This window comes from Mauremys reevesii, linkage group 2, assembly GCF_016161935.1.
Source record: "Mauremys reevesii isolate NIE-2019 linkage group 2, ASM1616193v1, whole genome shotgun sequence".
NCBI lineage: Eukaryota > Metazoa > Chordata > Testudines > Geoemydidae > Mauremys > Mauremys reevesii.
In genome coordinates, this window is record NC_052624.1 from 184493134 (window position 1) to 184510067 (window position 16934).

At 46.5% G+C, this 16934-nt stretch overlaps 1 protein-coding gene across 1 annotated transcript in view; it reads left to right on the forward strand.

Moving 5' to 3' along the window:
* The first annotated feature begins 11974 nt into the window (after positions 1 to 11974).
* PARD6G (par-6 family cell polarity regulator gamma) overlaps positions 11975 to 16934 on the forward strand; it is a 106639-nt gene continuing 101679 nt past the window's right edge. Inside the window, exon 1 of the mRNA XM_039521301.1 lies at positions 11975 to 12422. Within this exon, the coding sequence (XP_039377235.1) occupies positions 12351 to 12422 (72 nt within the window). The 5' untranslated portion in view covers positions 11975 to 12350. The remainder of the gene's footprint in view (positions 12423 to 16934) is intronic.

The following is a 16934-nucleotide window of genomic DNA, read 5'->3' on the forward strand; positions in this document are numbered from 1 at the left end:
AATTTGAAATGCCTGGTCTACACTACGCGTTTAAACCGGTTTTAGGAGCGTAAAACCGATTTAACGCCACACCCGTCCACACTAAGAGGCCCTTTATATCAGTATAAAGGGCTCTTTAAACCGGTTTCTGTACTCCTCCCTAACGAGAGGAGTAGCGCTAATATCGGTATTAACATATCAGATTGGGGTTAGTGTGGCTGTAGATCGACGGTATTGGCCTCCGGGCGGTATCCCACAGTGCACCACTGTCCGCTCTGGACAGCAATCTGAACTCGGATGCAGTGGCCAGGTAGACAGGAAAAGCCCCGCGAACTTTTGAATATTTCCTGTTTGCCCAGCGTGGAGCTCTGATCAGCACGGGTGGTGATGCAGTTAAAAATGAAAATAAAGAAAGAGCTCCCGCATGGACGATGCGGACGTGATCGCTGTAAGGGCAGGCAAATCTGTTCTATCAGCGCTCCGTTACAGAAGACGAAATGCAAAATCATTTTTTAAATATCTCCAGACAGATGCCATAGCAGGGACTCAGCACACTGCTGCGTGACAAGCGTAACGGAAAGCCAAAGAATCAAATGGACGCTCATGGACTGGAGGACTCAAGCTATCCCACAGTTCCTGCAGTCTCGGAAAAGCATTTGCATTCTTGGCTGAGCTCCAAATGCTTCTAGGGTCAAAAACAGTGTCCGCGGTGGGTCAGGGCATAGCTCGGCAATTTACGCACCCCCCCACCTACCCCCAGAAGTGAAAGGGAAAACAATCCTCTCTTGACTCTTTTACATGTCACCCTATCTTTACTGAATGCTGCAGATAGACGCGATGGTGCAGCACTCAACACCAACATCCTTGCTCCCCCCACGCTATGGCTGGCTGATGGTACAATACGACTGGTATCTGTCCTCGTCATCAGCCTATTGGCACATGGGGCAGTGCAAAAGGACTGGTAACCATGATGATCAGCATCTGTTAGGTCAATCAAGGGTGCCTGGTCCTAATTTTTCCTGGTAGATGGTACAGTATGGCTGATATCCATCGTCGTCATAGCAACAGGGGGCTGAGCTCCATCAGCCCCCACCCTTCATGTGTAAAGAAAAGATTCAAGTGCCCCTGAACTAGCAGAGGGATGCTGGGCTCCTCTCCTACACACTCCTTACTGTCCTGTCTGGACTATCATAGCAGCTGGAGGCTGCCTTCCACTCATATCTCACTAACAAGTCACTGTGTCTTATTCCTGCATTCTTTATTACTTCATCACACAAGTGGGGGGACAATGCTACGGTAGCCCAGGAAGGCTGGGGGAAGAATGGAATGAACAGGTGGGGTTGTTGCAGGAGCACCCCCTGTGAATAGCATACAGCTCATAATCTATGCAGGATCTGACACAGAGCAGCTGTGCTCTCTGGTTCTCTGATACAGTGGTTCTCTAGTACACTTGCCCATATTCTAGGCAGGACTGATTCTATTTTTAGATACCAAAAAGGAGGGATTGACTCAGGGAGTCATTCCCAATTTTGGCTTTTGCGCCCCTGGCTAAGAGCAGCCAGGGGCACTTATGACAGCAGCAAATGGAACAGTGCAAAAGGACTGGTAGCCACGATCATCTTATTACCAATTTATGGATTGGTAGATGGTACAGTATGGCTGATAACCATCTCTGCTGTCATGCAAAAGCAAAAGCATGCTGCTGTGTAGCGCTGCTGAATCGCCTCTGTCAGCGGCATCTAGTACACATACGGTGACAGTCACAAAAGGCAAAACAGGCTCCATGATTGCCATGCTATGGCATCTGCCAGGGCAATCCAGGGAAAAAAGCCGCGAAATGCTTGTCTACCGTTGCTTTCCCAGAGGAAGGAGTGACTGACAACATTTACCCAGAACCACCCGCGACAATGATTATTGCCCCATCAGGCACTGGGATCTCAACCCGGAAATTCCAAGGGGCGGGGAAGACTGCGGGAACTATGGGACAGCTACGGAATAGCTACCCACAGTGCAACACTCCAGAAGTCGATGCTAGCCTCGGACCGTGGACGCACACCACCGATTTAATGTGTTTAGTGTGGCCGCGCGCACTCGATTTTATACAATCTGTTTTACAAAACCGGTTTATGCAAATTCGGATTAGTCCCGTAGTGTAGACGTACCCTGATATACCCACCCCCTTCCTGGCTTCAGCATGGGAGGCATGTCTTGGGAAAGACGGTAGAGATAGAGGAGTTAAAACAAAGGTAACTGAAATATAAGGAAAATAATGTTGATGTCAACTCTACATTTGAAGAAGTAATGAAAATAGTTAAGGATCACAAAGACAGATAAAGATTACTGAGATATGTGAAATTAAAGGAATTTGAAATGCCTGGCAAATGACCAGAAGCCCAAGAAAACAACTAAAGAGATGATTCTATGAATTAACAGTGTTTACTCAAAGACATTCCTGTGCATGAAATACGTTAGTAGGTTGGGGAGGCAATCTGCTGGTGATAACTGTGACAGTTGGTGCATCAGGAATTCAGGATATGTTTGGTTGGTTAGCTTTTGTATGTGGGCATGAATCTACTGCTCATGAAAGCACTGACAAGAGGCTGAAGTCCTCCACCTACACAAGTGCAGTATAGATAATACACAGGGTTCCCTACCCATGTGTCTCAGCCGTGTTCTGGAGACAGAAGATACCTGAAGTGTAATTGAACTTAAAAGAAAACATATATTTTAAGCTCATAATAAGTGGACTCAATAGAGGTAAAACGAGACTCAAAGAGTAATTTACTATCTGAGTTCTATGTACATATCTGACTTTCTTATACAGTTTCTATTATTTTGAACTAAAACCATAATAATATTTTCACACTCTTGTCTTTTAATTACATGTGTTTGTTTTTCCTTGAGGAGGAGATAGCCAGATAATGGCAAATCCCTAGATAACTGAGGGCAAGTGATTATGCTCTTCTGCCTTTCATCTCTTTCTCTTGCTCAATAGCTTCCTTAGCATCTTGACTGCTTGAGAATCCATGCAGCTATGCTGGTTTCAAGACTCAAGGTATGTCTACACTGGCAGAGTTACATTGCCAGCAGTTACATTGCCACTCAGAGAGCGCTGAACAGAAATCGCTGTTGTGTGTTCACATTGTCAGCTGCCTGCGCAATACCGTGTTCACACGTGCAGCACTTGCAGTGGTATTCGGAGTGGTGCACTCTGAGAAGCTATCCCACGGAGCAGCTCTTCCTCTTCTGCTGCTAAGAGTTGTGGGAAGGTGGAGGGGTTGCACGGCATCCTGGCTCCTGTCCCAATGCCCATGATGCATAGTTTCACATCCCAGCAATCCCTGTGCTTCCATCTGCATTTGGCGCCATCTTTTAATGGTTTGTGTACTGCGTGCTCTGCTTTGCCTTTTCAGTCTGCAGGAATGGATCCTGCACTGTTGACCAATATGCTGCTCGCTCTCACTAACACGTCAGGAGTGACAGTGGAGTTATTCCTTAAATTACAAAAGCCAGAGGAGTGCGACATTGATCTTGCCACGCTTAGTAGCTATGACACGAGATTGCTTGTGTCATTCATGGAGGTGCTGACCACAGTGGAACGCCGCATTTGAGCTCGGGAAACAAGCACTGAGTGGTGGGATCACATTGTGATGCACGTCTGGGATGACAAGCAGTGGCTGCAGAACTTTCACATGAGGAAAGCCACATTCATGGGATGGTGTGATAAGCTTGCCCCAGCCCTGTGTCGTAAAGACATGAGAATGAGAGCTGCCCTGCCATTGGAGAAGCACGTGGCGATTGCACTGTGGAAGCTGCTACTCCAGACTGCTACCGATCAGTCGCTAACCAGTTTGGAGTGGGAAAGTCGACCGTTGGACTTGTGTTGACGGAAGTGTGCAGGGCCATTAATCGCATCCTGCTCCGTGACTCTGGGCAACGTGTGTGATGTTGTGGATGGCTTTGCACAAATAGGCTTCCCTAACTGCGGTGGGGTGATAGATGGCACTCATATTCCTATTCTGGCACCACCAGACCACCTAACCACCGAGTACATTAAACGCAAGAGGTATTTCTCTATAGTTCTCCAGGTGCTTGTGGATCACCGTGAGCATTTCACGGACATTAACGCAGACTCGTCCGGAAAGGTGCATGACACACGCATCTTTCAGAATACTGTCCTGTTCAGGAAACTGCAAGCAGGGACTTGCTTCCAGGACCAGAAGATCACCATAGGGGAAGTCAAAATGCCCATTGTGAGCCTGGGAGACCCCTCCCCCCACTCCTGAATGCCATGGCTTATGAAGCCATACATGGAGGACCTTGATAGCAGCAAGGAGCGGTTCAACAGGCTGAGCAAGTACAGAATGACTGTGGAGTGTGCTTTTGGAGCGCTGCCTATATGGGATGCTGGATCTGGCCAATGACAATATTCCTATGCTTATAACTGCATGCTGTACACAGCATAATATTTGTGAAGAGAAGGGTGAAAGTTAAACTCAGGGCTGGACTGCTGAGGCTCAGTGCCTGGAGGCTGAATTTGAACAGCCAGAGACCAGCGCTATTAGAGGAGTGCAGCACGGGGCCATAAGGATCAGGAATGCCTTGAGGCAGCAATTTGAAGCTGAAAGCCACTAGTATTTGTTGCTATGCCTGGGAGTGTTTGTAATGCTAGGAGGTGATTGTGATTGGTGCAGACAACGCACTATGAAGGTGTAAGAAAATTGCCTGTTGCTTTGCAGGGCTCTGTTTGCTTTCAATTAATAAAGATTGCTTTCAAACCAACACAATTATTTTATTAAAAACAACAACTGGAGGAGAGAGACAAACAAAAAAAAAACCATCAGCAGTGACGGGGATGGGGGAAGGGAGGGTCCCGGGAGGAGGTAGGGTCCTGAGATGGTTAAAGACTCGTGTATGTCCAGGTATCATATCCAATCTTCTCCTTTGGAGTACAGTGCAGCAGGGCCAAACTGCAGAGGGGCGGGTGTTGAGTGCAGTGGGTACTGGGAGTCTGCAGGGCTGGACTGTGACAGGGTAGGAGTGGAATGCAGCGGGTACAGACTGGAGCCAGGAGGTGGCGGTATGTGGGGGAGGCGCATGAGAAAGAGTTTTGCGACAGAGGCTGCAGGGGAGGGTGGGCGCGGAGCTGCTCGGTTTGCAGTGGTAGTAGTGCCTGGAGCGTATCCGCTTGGCGCTCCATAATGTTTAAGAGCCGCTCCATGGCTTCATTCTGGCACACCACATTCTCCTTTTGGTCCCTCTTCTCGCTGTGCTGCCACTGCTTCAATTCTTGTTTTTCGGCCGCGCAGTGCATCATGACCTCACACTGAAAGTCCTCTTCAGTTCTTCGTGGCCGCTTTCTAATTCTACGCAGCCATTCAGCCGGCGATAACAAAGAGTGATGTTGGGCTCCCAAGGTCATATCTGTGAAGCCAAAATGCAACATTTTACAGAAACAGTATTGTTTGCAACACACAGGCCACTGATTTAAAACACAGCCACTATTCACATACCTGTCACTAACTGACTGACCCAAGGAAAACGCACATGAGCCACAAGACCCCCAAAATAGTGAATAACTGCAAGAGCAGGGGAAATCAGTGTTCCAGGCCCATACTGTACACTGGGCATGTGGGTCTTGGAGACACCCAGCAATGTAGGGGGGGGGCCTTATAATCATTCCTGTCCCCACATTTTCCATAGGCTTTTTTCATTATGGAAGATATCTCGCTGCTGAGGGTGAGCAGGGAATCAAGGGAGGGTCTTCTCCAAGAGTGTGGCTTCCGTCCTGGCCTTTATGCTTCTTGCCTGTGTGCAGCAATGGTCCCCTCCCCGCACCCACCCAGTGATGGCAGAGTGGCGCAGGAAATGGGGTAAGAAACAAAGCAACTCTGCCAAAGAACCTGTGGCAGCGGATTGCCCAGTATCTCCAGGAGAGTTTCGTGGAGATCTCTGAGGCAGATTCCCATAAAGTGAGGGACTTAATCAACACCCTGTTCTGCTGCTCAGATTAGGCATGTGGTGATACCCACATCATACAGACAGAAGCCTGCTTTCTGCAACCCTTCTGCCCCCAACAACTCACTTCAGCGATTCCTAAAATCAAAGCCACTTACCAGGGGCCTCCTCTCCAGTTTGCGCTTTGCCAAGCTCTGACAGCTGTGACTGGCTAGCCTTCTCTGGGGTAGAGAACAGCTCTTGACTGCATGCATCTCTGACCTCCGAGTCGTCCTCTGCCTCTGGGTCCCCGCCCCCTCCACATCCTCATCTAAGATTTCCTCCTCCTGGCTCGGTCCACTCTCGACTGGCACACAAGCCACCAAAGTATCCACAGTGGCGTTTGCAGTGGAGGTGGGGTCGCTACTGAGTATCATGTCCAGCTTTTTGTACAACCAGCAGTTCACAGGCGCAGCGCCAGAGGGGTGGCTTGCCTCCCGCACCTTGTGGTAGGCGTTCCGCAGCTCCTTCACTTTGACCCTGCACTGCAGTGTGTCCCGGTCATGGCCCCTTTCTGACATGCATTGTGAAATCTGTCCGTAGGTATCATAATTCCTATGGCAGGAACGCAGCTGGAACTGGACAGCCTCCTCTCCCCAAATGCTGATGAGGTCCAGCAGCTTGGCATTGCTCCAAGCGGGGATCGCCTGGTGCATGGAGCAGGCCTGGCCACCTGGAAAGATGCGCTGAGACCACTGCACGCATCACCGAGCAAACGGGAAGGGGACTTTCAAAATTCCCAAGGAATTTAAGGGGTGGGGCTCACGGTTGGTCACCTGCGGGCAGGGCAGTAGAGTTCAAACTGATGACCAGGCAGGGCTGCCCAGAGGATTCAGGGGGCCTGGGGAAAAGCAATTTTGGGGTCCCCTTCCATAAAAAAAAGTTGCAATACTATAGAATACTATATTCTCATGGGGGCTGGGGCAAATTGCCCCACTTGCCCCCCCGGGCGGCCCTGTGACCAGGGAGGTGAGAACAGGCATTGTGGGACACCTTCCAGCGGCCAGTCGCAGCGCTGTAAACGACCAGGGTGTCTACACTGGCGCCACGGTGCTGTAACCCCGGCGCAGAAAGCTCCACGCCTCTCGTCAGCGTGGTTTTTTTATAGCGCTGCAACTGGACAGTTTCTGTGCACTAAGTGGCTTGGCAGTGTACACACCTCGAGAGTTACAATGCAGAAAGCTGCTTTACTGTGCAGAAAGTTGCTAGTGTAGACAAGGCCTCAGTCTGTGTAGCAGTACAGCTTTCTCGACACTTGTATGCCCTTCCCGGTGGAACCACATGGGGACAGGGTGCAAGTGATTGAGAAGTAGCACTACCATCGGGCCACAAATAATGCCCTCTCAGATTTGTCCTGGTTGTATGTTTTCTCATCTTAAATGTAAGATGCAGAGAACTACCTTCAACTGAGACTGATAGCCCAGTTCCTACTGCCTTGATCCTGAGTTTTTATGGCCTACATGGTAATGTTGCTGCCTTGGAAATACAGTGGTCTAGTTTTGAGCCTCATCTTATATATGTGCAGGATGCACTCAAAGTGAAAACCTGGCTCCACTGAAATCTATGGGAAACCTCCCCTTGACTTCAGTAAGGTCAGGATTTCATCCTCCATGAGCTGTCTGTTAGACTGGACACTGATAATTGATTAAATACATTCTAATGTCTGGCTATTAGTTGACAGATATGACTTTATATAGTCAAGGTGCTAGGCAGCACTTATTAATGGAGGGGGAGCCCCTTTTGCTCCAGATATTAAACCACTAACCAATGGGGACCCAGCTGTATGATTTCTGTGGAATCCTTAAACAGCTATTTTGAATGCCGAAACAGACCAGAATAATTTTACAGACACCCAAGGCATTGATGGAAATTCTCCTAATCTTAGCAACTGGCCCATTACATTCAAGATATAAAAGTGAAGCCCTTCCCAAGGAAAAAAAAAAGGAAAAATCTTGAGTTCATGAAAGGATTTCATTTTTCAAACCACCTTGTTTTATTTGTTACAATTAAACTTGAAATTCCAATAAAGTAAATGTTAGTTTCACACATTTTTTCCAGTAAAAATGAATGAAGGCTCTTATTTTGACTTTGTTAATCTGTGTTGTCCCATTCCCTTCTTGCCCCTGAAATTCAGGAAGAACGACACAGAGCAAGGCAGTGAAGAATTAGACACTTTAGGTCAGTGGTCCCCAACCTTTTTGTGGCCAATAGCACGTTCATGTTTTCAGAAGAGTGTGGTGGGCGCCAAGAATTTTTCAAGACTTATTTTGTATTTGTACATTAAATAATACGAAAAACATCATATTTAATATAACATAATATATGAATCCAGAGAGAAGAGAGAAGCCGGAGAGAAGCCACGAGGACAGAGAACACCAGCACCCGCAGCCCCCGAGTTCTCTATCCCCAGCAGGCGCAGGGCCGCAGCTCCTCTCTATTTTAAGTTGCAGCCCCGCGCCTGCCAGGGATAGAGAACACCGGCGCCCACAGCCTGCAGCCATGGAGTTCTCTGTCCCCCGCAGGTGCGGGGCCGCGACTTCTCTCCAGCTAAAGCCCTTGGCCCCTGACTGCCCCCCAGGACCCTCTGCCCCTTATCCAACCCTCCCCCTCCCAACCCCCTTACCATGCCGCTCAGAGCACCAGGACTGGCAGCCACGCCGCCCGGCCAGAGCCAGCCACACCACCACGCAGTCTAGAGCACCGGGGCAGGCCAGCAGCTCTCGCAGCTGCACTGCCCAGCAGGAGCTCGCTGCACTGCCCAGCAGGAGCTCACAGCCCCGCCACCCAGAGCACTGGCAGCGCAGTGAGCTGAGGCTGCGGGGGAGGAGGGACAGCAGGGGAGGGGCCACCTCTGATTTAGATGGTAAACGCTTCCAGGACGGGACAGGATGGTCTCTCGCCATGTATATGTACAGTAAATGGCACCAGGGGGCCCTGATCTCAGGCACAGTCCCTAGATGCTACTCTCATGTACACAGCAGTAACCCCCTGTAACATCACAGGACCGTTCATTATCTATAAATGGGCCCAGAGGAGCGCAGGGTAGTCAGGTCAGCTAGGTTCCTCGACAGACTGCACCTCACGCCTGGCTTGAATTCGGCTCTGCATTCTCCAGCAGACAACATGGCAAAGTGGAAGAAGACTCAGGCTGAGGGCCTGCCAACCCTGTCTCTATCCATATGAATTCAGTGGGTGCTGACCGACACAGAGAGACCTGTCCGAGCACTCCCAGCTCCATAGAGTCTTGCTGTGACACTGCCCGCCCCAGCAACAATAATACACTCGTGTGTTCCTGTCGAAAGCAGCATGTCTAATGGTTAAAGCAGGAACGGGCTGGGATTCAGGACATGTGTTCCTGGATTTGCCACTTGGGCGAGTCACTTTGCCACCTGTCAAATGGGAGAACCGACCGGGACTTGCGAACGTGCTGTCGACCGGCCGGAAGCCCTCAGACGGACACATGCAATGTTGGGATGGGATTTAAAGCACGACATGTGTCCGGGAGAGCTGCCCCATGGTGCCTTAGCGGGTACCAAGCGTGATGCTGGAATGAGGTCAGCAGAGAACATTCTGCTGATGAAGCGTGTGGGGCGTATGCTGGAGAGAAGCTGCGGCCCCGCGCCTGCCAGGGACCGAGAACACCAGCGTCCGCAGCCCCGGAGTTCTCTGTCCCCAGCAGGCGTGGAGCCACAGGTTCTCTCCCCTGCTGGGCACTAGGCGGGCCCAGTGCCTGCCGGGAACAGAGAACACTGCACCCGCAGCCTGAGTTCTCTGTCCCCATCAGGCGCAGAGCTGCAGCTTCTCTCCCCTGCTGGGCACTAGGCGGGCGCACATAAATGCCTCGGCGGGCGCCATGGCGTTAGGGACCACTGCTTTAGATAGTCATTTATACCTGTGTAAAGTAAATACAAAATGAGTGTAAAATGTTCCCATTCAGATCTAGTGACTTATTACATTCACTTTACACAGGTATAAATAATTGTCATCGTGCAAGACAGTGGAGAATAAGGTCCACAGTTAATTTTCAAAATATGTTTTTTTACCCTCAGCTGCCTTTCCTCATATTGACAGTTTTTGGTAGGACTTTGGAGGAGAAACACCATCCTGGATCTTCAGAATTCTGGCTATTGCATAACACTTACTGAGTAAAAAGAGACATTCCCTTCCTACCAATTTTATGTTTCCATCAATGTAGATGGAATGAACAAGTTCTAAGGGGTTTCTTAGACTGGAAGTTCATTGGGGGAGGGACTGTCCTTTGACCTACATTTGTAATACACAGTTATAAATTATAATAGTAATAACTGGTGACAATAGAGGGGGAGAGACCAATAAGCACTGATTTGTAGGAGGAAGTGAGGGAAATTTTCCCCTCTAAACTTTCTGTCCTCAGACTCTAAATCACTATAGTCATCATAATCTTACATTTATATAGAATTTTTTTCCCTCAAAAGATCCCAAAGCATTTTGCAAACACTAGCCCTGAACCTGCAAAGAGTTCTTTGTGGTCCACCCCTACACACCCACAGAACACTTTATTGGATATATCCTTATATTTCAATGGATATGTTCACACAGCCTGCAACAGCATTCACGCTTGGGCTGGAGCTCTGACTCTGAAGCTTAAGGTTAGGGTGACCAGATGTCCTGAGTTTATAGGGACAGTCCTGATTTTTGGGTCCTTTTCTTATATAGGCTCCTATTACCCCCCCCTCCCCCCGCCCCTCTGTCCCAATTTTTCACATTTGCTGTCTGGTCACCCTACCTAGGGTGGGGGTGCATGAGCCCCACAAGACCAAGTCTATCGACCTGGGCTCTGAGACTGACACTGCCATGGGCTGCTACTTGCTGTGTAGACATACCCCATGACTCTACAAGGGTGCAAAAGTCCTGTAAAGATGTAGACGTGTGCTTAACTTTATGCACTGTGAGTAGTTCAATTGAAGACACTGGGAAGGCTCACAGTGTGTAAAGTTAAACATGTGCACAAATCTTTATAGGACCCGGGCCTAAAATACTATGAGAGAGAGAGAGAAAAGAAATCTCTTTATTTTCAATTTGTTCACTTTACAGACTTGCTAGCACTTTGTGTATGGTCTTTTTAACGATTTCCCCTCTAAAATCAGTCCATTTCTCTTGTTTCTGTGGGGTTTTTGTTTCTGTGCATTGGGATAGAAAAATATTTAAACTAAGAAAATTCTACTGATTCTACTGCCTGGAGTGATTTTTAATATTAAGGAAAATTACCATCACTTTCATTTTTACAGTGTTGCCAAATCTTGTGATTTTTAACACAGGTTTCATATTTGGTGTTTTCTTTAAAGTTATATTCCTTGAGTTATGTGATGAGACTATCAACTTTCATTTTAAAATCAAGTACATTTTTAACCCTCATGGTTGCAAAGAAAAGCTTGAAAACGTGAACCCTACAGGCTCCAAACCCAGACAATAATTTTAAAAAAAATCCCAATCATGATTTTTGAACACTTGTGCCCCAACCTTGCAAACACTTTACACATGTGCTTAACTTTACTATTGGGAGTAGTTATAGTGAATTTCAATTGAAATCAGTTGAAATTTTCATGGTAGTAATATTAAGCCCAGGCAGAAATGTTTGCAGGATCAAAACCTTAGGACTGGCAATATTATTGATGGTTATTATGGTCTGGGGCTGATAACTAGATATTGTGACGGGGGGCTGCTAAATTTTCATGGCAATTGTGCCTGTTAGTAGTTTCCTTTATCATTTGTAAATACATTACACAGAGATGGGTTTGCACCTCAACGATCAGATTTGTATCCAAACTTATCCAAATTTGCGGGAGGGGAGAGGAGAGGAGGGAATATCTAGCCACCCGCGTTTTGGTTTGCATGCTTCTCTAATACGCGGACTCTGTACTTACTTCTGTCCGCACCTCCTACTCTTTTGTGCGACTTCCCCTAACTATCTAGGGATTTCAGTAGCAAATCACAGCCCAGAAAGCACACCCTCTGGAGCGGGAGGAGCTTTTCTCTCCGGGAACTGAACGAGGCGCGGATGGAAGGGGGAGGTCCGCCAGAGGCGGGGTCTAGTACGTGCCACCTCCTCTCATTGAGTCACGGGCGCGTTGCGAGCTCCGTTGGAGGAGCGATTGTTACAAACAGAAGCCCGGAGAGCGAGCTGGGCGGGCGCTCTGATTCGAGTGTTGGGACAAAGTAAAAGAACCTCCGGCGGCTGAACGTTCCAAAGAAAGATACATTCCAGGGTCGGAGCAGCGGCAACAACTCGCAGCCCGGGGAAACTTTCCCACAGTCGGAGGCGGCGGATCCTGCAGCCCTTGTTGAGCGAGGGCGAAGAGGAGGAGGAAGGGGGGGATAAACTGGGGACCGAGAAGATGAATCGGAGTTTTAATAAATCTCAGACTCTGCGGTATTTCGATTGCAGCGCGGTGGAAGTGAAGAGTAAGGTAAGGAGACTGCGGCTGCACACAATCTGGAAGCAGTCCGGTGCTTTCCTCCTTCCCCCCCTCCCCCGGATTCTTTTGCAAATGAATGGAGACTCCCCACACTTATCCCCATTCCCCCTCTTTGCGATCGAAAATATTTTCCAAGTTGCAGCAAAGGATAGATAGAGGTTGTTCCCGGTGGCAACTTTTTAAAAGGCTGAGCTGCGTTTGGTATGTAGCTGCGATCACATGGCTCAAACTCTCTCTAGCGCTCATATTTTTTTTCGCCTGGATTGAGCTGAAAATGTAGGGACGTTCATTCCCGCCCCCCCCTTTAATCCCTGTATCCACAATGAGCAAGGGCTCTCACGGCAGCTTGTCTGGGGATCTAAGGCACTTACCATGAGGAGGACTTCGCCGGGCAAGTTGTGCGGCCAGTGTAAACTCTTTATTTTGGGTTGCACGTTTCTGGCTCGGTGTGAGTCGGTAACTGCACCCCCCCCTTTCCCCCTAGCTGCAATGGGCTGTTTACACAAAAGACTAGGTTTTTAACGGGGTGAAAGCCCGTTAGTTCAATCAGTCTCGGCTTAGGGGTGTGGGGGTGATGCTGCAGCTTTAGAACCCACTCGGTTTAAACTTGATCTTTCGTTGCTTCAGTCTGAATCAAGAAAGAGCACAACGTTTGAAAGGGTTTTTTTGTTTTGTTTTTTTAAAAGAAAAAACGACCCATTGTCTCGCTTTATAGACCTGTTCGGAAGTTGTGGAATTTGGTAAATGTAACTGTGAAAAGAGGAAAACCTCCCCCCCCCCATGCACGTCAACTCTGTAATCCTGTTTAAACTTGTTTGGGTTTTTGTAATCATCTGATTATCTAGTGAATTTCTTCTCTCTTTGTTGGGAGGAAGGCTCAGCTCCTAAGGATCCTGCTAGAAGTACTTTGTCTGGTGATCCTTCTTTCACAAAAATGAGACCCCGACTAAGTGCATCTTGATCTGTTACAGTTGTGTGTGTGCTCGTGTGTGTTAGCTTGATGGCTTTCTAAAGAGTCCCCTATGGAATATTGAACTTGGGTGAGCCTGCCTGTCTTGCTTTAGGACCAAGCCTGACCAGTGACATGGTGTGTGTTTTGTAATGAGACATAAGATATATTTGTAATTTAAGTATATGCTGAGAGAAGTGAGGCAGAATTCCAAATGCTTCCGGTTCCCAACTAATAGTAGTAAATTAACAGAGCCCCAAAAAAACAAACAGATTCCACTGAGATCATTTAGTAAGTTCCTGTCTTGTGCATGATGCCAAATACACTTTGAACACCTATGCTTCCATTTAACACCTACCTGTAGCTCAGACCCTTTAGACGAGCAAACAGGGCCACAGTACTGGGAGTAAGAAAACTAGCTTCTATTCCCAGTTCTCCCACTGTCATGCTATGTGACTTTGGATAAGTCTCATGCCTGTGCCTCAATTTCTCCATCTGTAAAACGGGGATAATATGTACACACCATTATAAACCACTTTGAGATCTATAGGTTCTATATAAATGCTAAATATTATTGTTAGAGAATGAATTGTAAATTAGAAGATCATAGCACACAAAATTAGAATGTTGCAAAGCAGCTATGTTGAAGCTTGAGTTGAATATCGAGCTTTTAAAATCCTGTTTTCAAGTGTGTGTAACTTTCTGAAACAATCCTTTGGGGTTGAAATGCTTGCCATTTAGTCTCAGCAAGAAGAGTTGAGTTTGTTTCTGTTCAAAACTTAATCAATGTCCTGCCAGGCACTTTTGACTGGAAAAATGTTTAGTTCTTAAATATTTAACAATGCTAGATTTTATAATATATAATATAAAATCTGATTTTAAAAGTTCATACCATGTGACTTGTCCTCAATGACTAGTCACAATGTAAGTCTGAAAAAAAACCCACAAGGAATAAAATTAGTGTCTTGTAAAACTTCATGCAACATTCCAGATTCACTGAAAAACCGCAGTAAGTAGGTTAAGATGGTGGTAAACCTGGTTATGTGTCCTGGTCTCTTCATCTACCACAGTTGTTTATGGGACAGTTTGATTCAATTCAGACAGCATGTACCTCTGCCCTTGAGAAAGCACAAAATTTGCAATGGTTGCCTGTGGGGCTGGGTTGAGCTGAAAAGCTGCCTTAATTTTTGGGGTATTTATGATTTTGGAGGTGGCATCTCAAGTGCAGGTTTAGAACACTTTATTTTCTACCCTCCAACCTGTTTGGTAGCATTGGAAGAGTGTCAGCAGTCTTGGAAAACTTTTGTCTATCTCCTTACACTGGCAGTCTATTTCCAGGTGTGCTTGCTGTGAAAGCATAATGCATTCAGAAGTTCTCTGCCTACCCAGTGTACCCCAAAAAACCCTCCAGACCCAGTCAGATGAATGCTTAATTACCAAGTCGTACATACAGTGCACTTGACCCATATTTTCAAACCAAGCCTTCTGCTGTTAAACACATGTCTAACATCTGCAGATTGGCCGAGCTAATACTCCAATTCTCCATTGTAATATGCAGTAACCTAGTTTTCCATGTTTATTTTCTGTGGTGGTTTGTTTTGTGTGATGTTTTTTTTTAATAATAATCTTCACTAGTAGTAAGCACCTGACAGCCTCTTTCTCAGCTGCAGAAACCTTCCAGCTGAGGGAGGGAGGGATAGCTCAGTGGTTTGAGCATTGGCCTGCTAAACCCAGGGTTGAGTTCAATCCTTGAGGGGGCCACTTAGGGAGCTGGGGCAAAAATCAGTACTTGGTCCTGCTAGTGAAGGCAGAGGGCTGGACTCAATGACCTTTCAAGGTCCCTTCCAGTTCTAGGAGATTGGTATATCTCCAATTATTATTTATTATTATAGATTTATCCCACCAGCCCATCTAATATTTGCAAGTGTGATTTAATGATTGTAGATTTCTGGAGGGGGGGGTAGATATAGTGAGAATATTTGTTTGGGAGGAGGGCTTTAAAGGTGTGTGGGGGAGGTCTCACTACTGATATCAGGAGGTTATTTTTAAGCCAAGGAAATGAAATGCAGAAAACCACATTACTTCATTCTTAAAGTAGAATCTTTAAATGTCAGACAAACTTCCCAAAAAACAAACAATATACTATATATGTGCTATATACATCCATAAGTGATCCAAAATACGACACATGCAATGCATCTGGGTTAATGTTATGATGGAAACCTTAATTCTTGAATTTCCTAACTTGTGTGTGTGTGTGTGTGTTTAAATTGTCAGCCTTAATGTTGCATTAGTCTAACTGTTATCCATTGTTTGTAGTAACACAGTGTGTTAATTATGTAGCAAGTTCTTGTGATTAGTTTTTGTAGCAAGGTCACTGTTGAAACAACAAGTTTCTCGTATGGTGTATATATATACCTAAAAAAATAATAAAATAATAAAATAAAGATATGGAGATATACCTATCTCATAGAACTGGAAGGGACCCCCGAACGGTACCTAAGAGCTCTGTAAAACATACGAGAAATATATATATAGGGTTTTAGGTATATTAGAATGAGGTAGCTAATTCTGATACTTCGGGTTAAGTTGATCATCCAGGGTCAAGAAGAAACTGTTTCCCAACATATAATATTACACACCAGACAAGGTACTTTACATTTATGCAGACTTTTCTACCTTTCAGCGAATCATCTATGATTCGCAGTTGTTGGAGGTGGGATACCAGGCTAGGTTGGTTTGTCCTGGTATGACAGTTCCTCTGACCTGCCTGGAAATACCAGCTGCTCTCTGATTTGGTTTGGCTGGACTCTTTTATGGTTAAAAAAGACAAGTTAAATACCATCTAGTCAATGCAACTGTTCCTGGCAGCTGTGTGTAGACAGCCTTCTAAATACTTACAAAATACAGGTGACTAGATTCTAAGCATGAAGCTTGTCAAAAACCTGTCTGAGAACTAGAAAGTTGAGTATGAGAACTCCTGTTTTCTTAGCTATCTTCTAATGCTATAGCCTGTCAAAGAGAGAGAGAGTCAGGTGGGTGCAGTACAGTATCTCTAACTAGAATGTGTAATTGGTTTGAGAGCCAGGAGTTCCCTGGTGGCAGACCTTGGATGGGTGGAATCTGTTAATGGAGAAGGTAAGCAGAAGAGAGGTGCCTTTGTGCAAGTCCCTGAAACCATTTTCTTTGGCTTTTACTGACCAAGGTGTGTAGGAGCTCCAAAAAGATTGCCATGGGACACCTGACAACTTTAATTATGCTTCCTCTGGACCCATCCCCTCTTATCCTGAAGCAGATATCTGTTTATATAAACACCCAGCAATCTAGTATATTGCAACCTTTATGATTCTGATTTAGTCCTGATTGAAAACTAAGGGCAGAATTAAGCTCCAGACTAATTAAGATTCATCTAAACCTGAATCTGGAGTTAAACTTAACTCTAAAGGAAGGGTCTCGAACCCTGGAGAAAGTTGCTTATTTCTGTGGTTGCCCTCTGAGGAAACAGTCTTGAGCCCCTCTTCACATCCTTCATATCCCCTGAGAGCAAGTGATCT